This window comes from Lissotriton helveticus, chromosome 2_1 (genome assembly GCF_964261635.1).
Source record: "Lissotriton helveticus chromosome 2_1, aLisHel1.1, whole genome shotgun sequence".
NCBI lineage: Eukaryota > Metazoa > Chordata > Amphibia > Caudata > Salamandridae > Lissotriton > Lissotriton helveticus.
In genome coordinates, this window is record NC_136059.1 from 1472658748 (window position 1) to 1472668415 (window position 9668).

At 51.1% G+C, this 9668-nt stretch overlaps 2 protein-coding genes across 2 annotated transcripts; both read right to left on the reverse strand.

Moving 5' to 3' along the window:
* Positions 1-6865: 6865 nt before the first annotated feature.
* On the reverse strand, positions 6866-8006 carry LOC144820273 (uncharacterized; the record flags this gene model as incomplete). Its single annotated transcript, XM_078677860.1, has 2 exons — positions 6866-7464; positions 7787-8006. Coding segments are annotated over 2 exons (819 nt in total), but the record flags the coding sequence as incomplete, so codon positions are not given.
* Positions 8007-8055: 49 nt separating this feature from the next.
* LOC144820275 (uncharacterized) lies at positions 8056-9059 on the reverse strand (the record flags this gene model as incomplete). Its single annotated transcript, XM_078677861.1, has 3 exons — positions 8957-9059; positions 8432-8885; positions 8056-8230 (listed from the first exon to the last, which is right to left on the reverse strand). Coding segments are annotated over exons 1-3 (732 nt in total), but the record flags the coding sequence as incomplete, so codon positions are not given.
* Between the last annotated feature and the right edge of the window lie 609 nt (positions 9060-9668).

The window sequence follows — 9668 nt, forward strand, 5'->3', positions numbered from 1 at the left end:
ATCCTTCTGTGGGACTTGGTGGGAGGTCATGGCGACTTCGTAGGCCTTGAACCATTGCTGGATATCATCGGTTTTATAATTTTCTTTCACCACATCCTTGGGGATGTGGACTTTTGGCTCTACCGGGGGAACGGTCTCTCGGATCCCCGTGGGCCGGCCTTCTTCGCTTCTTGCATTCAGTTCGATCTCCTTCAAGCCGCGCTCATGCTCTAGCTGAAGTCTCTTGCCTACATGTTCTCGTTGGACTTTCTTCTCCTCCAACTCCCCTTGCACTCATAGCTGGTCTACTGCTAGCTTCTTTTCTGCTAATTTTAGTTCGCCCTCGATTTTTAATTTGGCCATTTCAAGTTCATGATTGCGGCTTCGCTCTCTGTCCGCTAGCTCTTCCGGGGAGAGGCCCCCATCTGGTGCGTTGCTTCGTACCTGGGAGCTGCTGCTTCCCTTTTGGACGAGTCCGAGTTCGTCCGGCTGCTCCGCTTCTCCTCCTGTTTGGGGAAGGGGTGCTCAGGACTCCACCCAGGCTTGAAGGGCTTTTTGCATATCTTCTTTCGTTTTTAGGCCTGTGGTAGCGATTTTCCGTTCTTTGCAAATATCCTTCAATTTTTGTGCGTGTACTCTTCCAGCTGTTCCGCACGGAACGTAGTACTCGCATCGGTTCCAGTGGGAATCATGGTGTTTCCTTCTGCCATCTTTGTTCGGTAGTGCATCCGCCGCTCACTGTTCGATCACTAGATTGTGGGCTCGGATCCCGTCGCTTGCCACCAATGTTAGAAGGGGCGATCCCTGGGGAGGCCAGAATATATACCTAGCCACCCTGTGACCCACCTCTCCTAGGAACACTACCGAGCACTGTCGGGAGACCCTTCGGGGGAAGAGTCTAGAATCTAGGATCGCACGCACTACGCTAGCACCACTCGACAAAGGGAGACCACACTGTAGGTTTTCAGGAGCACGTATTCTTTATATCTCAAGTAAATGGATCTTTATGATCCGCAGGATTCTTATGTACAAGTAGAGCAAGGGCTCAAAGAGTCTCTGTAGGGATTTGGGTAGCGGGACACTCTTAATGGTCAAGATAAATGCAGGTGTGTATCCTGCGCACAGCTCTCAATCCTTGAGCTGGGGGATACGAGTAGATCTGGGGTCCAGCCGGACCAGGATAGTCTCTGAGCCGCGACCACGTCCCCAGGGCTCGAGCAAGGATGTAACAGTTCTTACAGTCGTAGGGGAGCCGCAATCGAATCAGCAGGGCTCAGGTGTTCTCAAGGTTGCAAGGGAGCTGCGACCACGTCTGCAGGGCTCAGATCGTTTCGGGCAGAAGTCCTTCTCTGCCGGGTAGGAGCCGCGACGATGTCAGCAGGGCTCAGATTGTTTCTGGCAGAAGTCCTTCTCTGCCGGGTAGGAACCGCAACGATGTCAGCAGGGCTCGGATGGTTTCGGGCAGAAGTCCTTCTCTGCCGGGTAGGAGCCGCCACGATGTCAGTAGGGCTCTCGTAGTTCCAGGATTCAACTCTCCAGGTCGTCCCAGAGCCCCTCTTGATATATGACTGCTCCTCTTTGATGCCCGGAGTCCGCCCATGCAGAGGCCTTAGCACCTGGGGGCGCTTGTTGGGGGGGTTCCTCCCACGCGGCCCCTTTCATCCCTTCAATTTTGGTCTGGAGGGATCCCAGACATGCCGCAGGCCTGGAGCCAGCCCTCAGGGAGGCCGGATGGGCGATCGAAACCCATCTCTCGAGGGGAGGTGTGATCGAACTGCTCCCACCTCTCTTGCTCACGGGGAACGCTCTAGCCCCCAGCCGGGTATGGCGCGCCTAGGGCCGAGATCGGGCTGGGGTCGGGCGCGGCCATCTTAGGTGCAGGGGAATGGGCACCGGGGGTCTATAGGGTTTGGGTGCGCCCGGTACTGGGCAGATGGAGGGTGAGGACGGGGAAGTCCAGTGTGGTGTGTCTGGATCATGGAGGAAAAGGTCGGGTAGGCCGTCATAAGCAGGGGCCTGGTGTGGTGCATGGGTCAGGGAGGACCACGCCACGAGGCCGGGTCTAACAGATGGATTGATGGATATGTGGATGGATGGATGGATGGATATATGGATATATGGATGGATATATGGATATATGGATATATGGATGGATGGATAGATGGATATATGGATGGATATATGGATAGATGGATGGATGCATGGATGGATGGATAGATGGATGGGTGGATATATGGATGTATGGATGGATATATGGATGTATGGATGGATATATGGATGTATGGATCAATCAATCAATCAATCACTGTATTTGTAAAGCGCGCTACTTATCCGTGACGGTCTCAAGGCGCTGGAGGAGGGGGCTGCTACTGATGGAAGAGCCATGTTTTGAGAAGTCTGCTGAAGGTCGGTAGGTCCTGGGTCCGTCGTAGGCTCGTAGGGAGAGCGTTCCAGGTCTTGGCGGCAAGGTAGGAGAAGGATCTGCGGCTGGCGGTGGTTTTCTGGATATGAGGAACTGTGGCAAGGGTGAGGATGGCGGAGCAGAGGCTGCGGGTGGGGGTGTGGAAGCTGAGTCGGTCGTTGAGGTATGTGGTTCCGGTGTTGTGTAGTGCTTTGTGTGCGTGGATGAGGAGTTTGAAGGTGATCCTCTTGTTGATGGGAGCCAGTGTAGGCAGATCAGGTGGGTTGTGATGTGGCTGCGTCGGGGGACGTTGAGGATCAGTCTTGTCGAGGCGTTCTGGATTCGTTGTAGTCGTTTCAGGAGCTTGGTTGTTGTTCCTGAGTAGAGGGTGTTCCCATAGTCGAGTCTTCTGGTGATGAGGGCATGGGTGACTGTTTTTATCATGTCAGGAGGAATCCATTTGAAGATCTTACGGAGCATTCGGAGAGTGTTGAAGCAGGAAGCGGAGACGGCATTGACTTGCTTGGTCATGGAGAGGGCGGAGTCGAGGATGAACCCCAGGTTGTGTGCGTGGTTGGTGGGTTCCGGGGCTGTGTCTAGCGTTGTGGGCCACCAGCAGTCTTCCCAGCCTGATGGGGTGGGTCCGAGGATGAGGACCTCCGTCTTGTCTGAATTCAGCTTCAGTATGCTGTCCTTCATCCAGTCAGCGATGGCCTTCATTCCTCTGTGGTGGTTGGCTTTGGCGGTGTGGGGGTCTTCGGTGAGGGATATGATCAGCTGGGTGTCATCGGCGTAGGAGATGATGTTGAGGTTATGTTTTCGTGCGACGTGGGTGAGCGGTGCCATGTAGATATTGAACAGCGTCGGGCTGAGGGAGGATTCCGGTGGGACGCCACAGATGATCTCGCTGGTTTTTGAGCGGAAGGGTGGGATGCGGACACTCTGGGTTCTGCCTGAGAGAAAGGATGTGGTCCAGGCCAGGGCCTTTTCTTGGATTCCGGCGTCCTGGAGGTGTGCTGATAGAGTGCAGTGGCTGACCATGTTGAAAGCTGCTGATAGGTCCAGGAGGATGAGGGCGGCTGTTTCTCCTTTGTCCATCAGGATCCTGATGTCGTCGGTGGCGGCGATGAGGGCGGTCTCGGTGGTTTGGCTACTGCGGAAGCCGGATTGGGATGGGTCCAGGATGTTGTTGTCTTGGAGGTAGCGGGTTAGCTGTTTGTTGACAATCTTCTCTGTTACTTTTGCTGGGAACGGGAGAAGGGAGATCGGCCGGAAGTTCTTAAGGTCCTTGGGTTCTGCCTTGGGTTTCTTCAGTAGGGCGTTGATCTCGGCGTGCTTCCAGCTCTCCGGGAAGGTTGCCGTCTTGAAGGAGATGTGGATGGTTTTCCGGAGATGGGGTGCGATGGTGCTGCTGGCTTTGTTGAAAACGTGGTGAGGGCAGGGGTCGGATGGGGATCCGGAGTGGATGGAGTTCATGGTTTTGATGGTGTCTTTGTCGCTGACGTTGGACCAGGCGGTCAGGTGACTGGTACGGATAGAGGTCGCAGGGGTGGTGGTCTCGGTGGTGGGTGCAGGAGTGTCAGGGTTGAAGCTGTCGTGGATGTCGGTGATCTTGCGGTGAAAGAAGGTGGCCAGGGAGTCTTGTGATGGTGGGATGTCGTTGGTGTTGGAGCTGGAGTTGGAGAGTTCTTTCACGATGCTGAAGAGCTCTTCGGTGTTGTGCGCATTTGTTGGACGGTGACCTCAGGGGCAACCAGGAAGTGTACCTGACCACCCTGGGGCCCACCCTCCTAAGTACAACAGCTGAGCACTGGCGGGAGACCTCTCAGGAGGAGAGTCTCAAATCTAGGATCGTACACACTTTACCAGTACCACACGACAAAGAGACACCACACCGTAGCTTCTTAAGAACGTTCTTTATCTCGTGGTTCAAAAGGATCTTTATGATCGGCAAAAGCAAGTATTTACAAATAGGGCGAGGGCCCCGAAAGTCTCGGTCAGGAAGGGGGGTAGCGGGACAGTCTTTTGGTTCAAGGTCAATATCGATGCGTATCCGGCACACAGCTCTCAATCCTCGAGCCGGGGGATACGGTGTGATCTCAGTGGGTCCAGTGGGACCAGGAGAGTTAGGGAGCCACGAGTCACTCAGCGGGCTCAGGTTGTTCCGAGGTCTTCAAGGGAGCCGCGAGTCACTCAGCTGGGCTCAGGTGTTCCAAAGTCTGCGAGGGAGCCGCGAGTCACTCAGCTGAGCTCAGGTGGTCAGGAGTCACAAGGGGAGCCGTGAGTCACTCAGCAGGGCTCAGATGTTCCAAAGTTCCAAGGGAGCCGCGAGTCACTCAGCAGGGCTCAGGCCTTCCAAAAGCGAATCTCCCGAAAGTCCCGGAGCATCCCCAGTTTTATAACTGCTGCTCTTTGATCTCCGGACTCCTGGTATGCGGGGGTCTTGGCACCTGGGGGCCGCTTGTTTGGGGGTTTCCTGCCACGCGGCCCTTTGATCCATTTGTGTCAGGTTCGGGAGGAGTCCCAGACACACAGCAGGCGTGGAGCCAGCCCTCAGGGTGGCCGGAGCGCGATCGAAACCCATCTCTCGAAGGGAGGTCGGAGGTGTGAGAGAAACTGCTCCTCCCTCTCCCCCTCACAGGGAGCACGCTGTTCTCCAGCCAGGGTGGCACCTCTTGGCCGAGGCCGCGCTGGATCAGGCGGCCATCTTAGAGGCCGGAAAGTGGGCATGCAGGGCTTGCGGGCTGGGAAGATGGAGGCACGGACGGACAGTCCGGGGACGGGTGTGTGCAACATGGAAGGAAGGGTTGGCTAGGCCGGTGGATTCAAGGGTCTGTTGTGGGGTACATATCGGGCGGGGGTGCCTAAGGGTCAGGGGGGACCACGCCACGAGGCCGGGTCTAATAGCATTGTTGTCTAGGCGGTCCTTGAAGGCGGTCCTTTTGGTGGTACTGATGAGTTGGTGGTGTCTGCGGGTGGCGTTCTTGTGGGCTGTGTGGCTGTCTTGTAAACGGTTGCGGAGCCATTTCTTCTCCAGCTTCCGACAGGTGCTTGGAGGTCCAGAGGTCTTCGGTGAACCAGGCGGCTTTCTTGTTGGTGTGGTTGGTTGTGGCGGTCTTGAGAGGGGCGAGGGTGTTTGCGCAGTCGTTGATCCACTGCTTGAGGTTGGTGGTGGCGGTGGCGGGTCGATGGGGTCGGCGGGTGGTCTCAGGGCGAGGGTGGTAGTCAGTTGGTCCTTGGTGACCTTGCCCCAGCAGCGGCATGGCAGCTGTTGGGTGCGGTGGTGTGTGGTGGGTTTTCTGAAGGTGAAATGGACGCATCTGTGGTCGGTCCAGTGGGGTTCGGTGGTGTGGTTGAAGGAGACGTGGGGGCTTGCGGCGAAGATGGGGTCCAGCGTGTATCCAGCGGCGTGGGTGGGTGTCGTCACAAGCTGTTTGAGTCCGAGGTTGGCAAAATTGTTGATTAGGGCGCTGGAGTAGGTGTTGTTGTTGTTCTCGAGGTGAAAGTTCAGGTCCCCGAGGAGGATGTATTCCGTGGAGGCGAGGGCATGGGTGCTGACGAGGTCGGCGATGGTGTCGCTGAACTGTGGTTGTGGTCCGGGTGGTCTGTAGACGAGTGTTCCTCTGAGGGTCGTGTTGGGGTCAGTGTGGATCTGGAAGTGCATGTGCTCGGCAGTGGTGAGGGTGGCATCGGTGTTGGTTCAGACTCTGAGGGTGTCTTTGTGGATGATGGCGATTCCCCCTCCAACTCCGTTGGTGCGGTCTCTGTGGGAGATCTTGTAGCCCTGTGGAATAGCTATGGCGATGTCTGGTGCTGAGGTGGCGTTAAGCCAGGTCTCCTTCAAGAAGGCGACGTCGTGGGTGGTAGAGTCTAGGAGGTCCCAGAGTTCGATGGCGTGTTTGCAGGCGGAGCGGGTGTTGAGGAGGATGCAGCAGAGGTAGTTGGGTTCTCAGGTTGGTGGTTTGGTGGGGTGGATGCCGGTGAATCTGCAGCTCCGGCAGGTGAAAGGCCCTTGGGTGCGCTTCAGGATGGCCTGGTAGCAGGGGTGGTTTTGTCTGGGGTTGAGTGCGTGGAGGGTGCTGGGGTTGTAGTGCAGTCTGGTGTTGCGGGGTCCAGGGGTTCTTGCTCTAGGCGCGGTCCAGGCTCGGACGGGCGCTGACAGGCTTGCCTTTGGCACGTCTTTGGCGCGCCAGTGGCGAGGCCGGTGCGCGGCCTCCATTAGAGGGGCAGAGGTAGGGAGGAGCAGCTGGGAGGTGGGAGCGGGGCGTCCAATGGGAGGCAATGGGGCGGGGCCGCAAGTACTCAGCGTCGGGAAAACAGGAGCGGGGGCACGGCGAGGGATCAGGGAGAAAGGCAATACGGGCACAGGTGATCAAAAAGCAGGAAAGGCAAAGGCAGAACAACAACACCAGGGGCAAAAACGGGCAGAGAAAGCAAGATGGACAAAGGAAACAGAACAGTACTAAGCAGCGGTGGAGGCGAGGCTTACGGGTCACACAGGGGACTGCGTGGCGGTGAGGGGAGCGACCTGCCTGGTGACATGGATGGATGGATAGATGGATATATGGATGGATGGATGGATGGATGGATATATGGATAGATGGATGGATGGATGGATGGATATATGGATGGATGGATGAATGGATATAGGGATGGATGGATGGATATATGGATGGATATATGGATGGATGGATATATGGATGGATGGATGGATGGATGTATATAGGATGGATTGATGGATAGATGGATGGATGGAGGTATGGATGGATATATGGATATAACGATGGATATAAGGATATAAGGATAGATGGATATATGGATGGATATATGGATAGATATATTGATATATGGATGGATATATGGATACATGGATGGGTGGATGGATATATGGATGAATGGATGGATGGAAATATGGATATATGGATGGATATATGGATATAAGGATGGCTGGATGGCTGGATGGATATATGGATATATAGATGGATGGATGGATGGATATAGAAATGGATATATGGATGGATATATGGATATATGAATGGATGGATGGATGGATGGATATATGGATGGATATATGGATGGATATATTTACGGATATAATGATGGATGGATATTTATATGGATATATGGAGGGATATATATATGGATATATGGATGGATATATGAATATATGGATTGATATGTGGATAGATGGATGGATACATGGATGGATGGATATATGGATGGATATATGAAAGGATATATATGTATTGATATATGGATAGATGGATAATAAATGGATATATGGATGGATAGATGGCTATATGGATGGATATATGGATATATGGATATATGGATAGATGGATGGATATATGGATGGATTGATGGAAATATGGATATATGGACATATGGATATATGGGCATATGGATATATGGATGGATGAATGGATGGATAGCTGGTTGGATGGATACGTGGATGGATGGATGGATGGATGGATGTATATATGGATGGATGTATATATGGATATATGGATGGATGGATGGATGGATGGATGGATATATGGATATGTTTATGGATGTATATATGGATATATGGATGGATGGATGGATGGATATGCAAGAATGGATGGATGGATATATGGATGGATGGATGGATGTATATATGGATATATGGATGGATGGATGTATATATGGATGGATGGATATGTGGATGGATGGATGGATAGATAGATACATGGATGGATGGATAGATATATGATGGATGGATATATGGATATATGGATGGATGCATATATGGCTATATGTATAGATGGATGGATAAATGTATGGATGGAAGGATACATGGATGGAAAGATACATGGATGGATATATGGATAGATGGATATATGGGCATATGGATATATGGATGGATGGATGGAAATATGGATATATGGATATATGGGCATATGGATGGATGGAAGAATACATGGATGGATATATGGATAGATGGATATATGGGCATATGGATATATGGATGGATGGATGGAAATATGGATATATGGACATATGGATATATAGGAATATGGATATATGGTTGGATGGATGGATGGATGGATGGATGTATGGATAGATGGATAGCTGGTTGGATGGATATTTGGATGGATGAATGGATATATGTATGGATGGAAGGATAGATGGATAGATCGATGGATGGATGGATGGATGGATGGGGAGTTGGATGGATGGATATATGGATCGATAGATATGTGTATGGATGGATATATGGATGGATGAGGATGGATGGATGAGGAAGGATGGATGGGGAAGGATGGATATATGGATGGATATATGGATGGATGGATGCATATATGGATGGATGGATGGATGGATGTTTGGATGGATATATGGTTGGATGGATGTATATGTGGATGGATGGATATGTGGATGGATGCATATATGGATGGATGGATATATGAATGTATATATGGATGGATGGATATGTGGATGGATTGATATATGAATGGATATATGGATGGATGGATAGATATGGATAGATGAATATATTGATGGCTATATGGATGGATATATGGATGAATCGTTATATGGATGGATTGATATATGGATGCATAGATGGATGTATGGATATATGGATGAATGGATGGATGGATATAAGGGTGGATGGATGGATGGATGGATGGATGGATATATGGATGGATGGATGCATATGGATGCATGGGTAGATGGATGTTTGGATGGATATATGGATGGATGAATGCATATATGAACGGATGCTTGGATGTTTGGATGGATATATGGATGGATGGATATATGGATGGACATATGGATGGATGGATATGTGGATGTATGTATATATGGATGGATGAATATATGAATGTATATATGGATGGATGGATATGTGGATGGATAGATGGGTATTAGAATGGGTATATGGATGGATGAATAGATATATGGATAGATGAATATAATAATGGATATATGGATGGATATATGGATGGATGGATATATGGATGGATTGATATATGGATGCATGGATGGATGGATGGATGGATATATGGATGGATGGATGGATATATGGATATATGGATGGATGGATAGATGGATATATGGATGGATGGATGGATGGATGGATGGATCGATGGATATGCAAGAATGGATGGATGGATATATGTATGTATGTATGTATCTATATATGGATATATGGATGGATGGATGGATGTATATATGGATGTGTGTATGTATGGATAGATGGATATGTGGATGGATGGATGGATGGATGGATGGATACATGGATGGATATATGGATGGATGGATA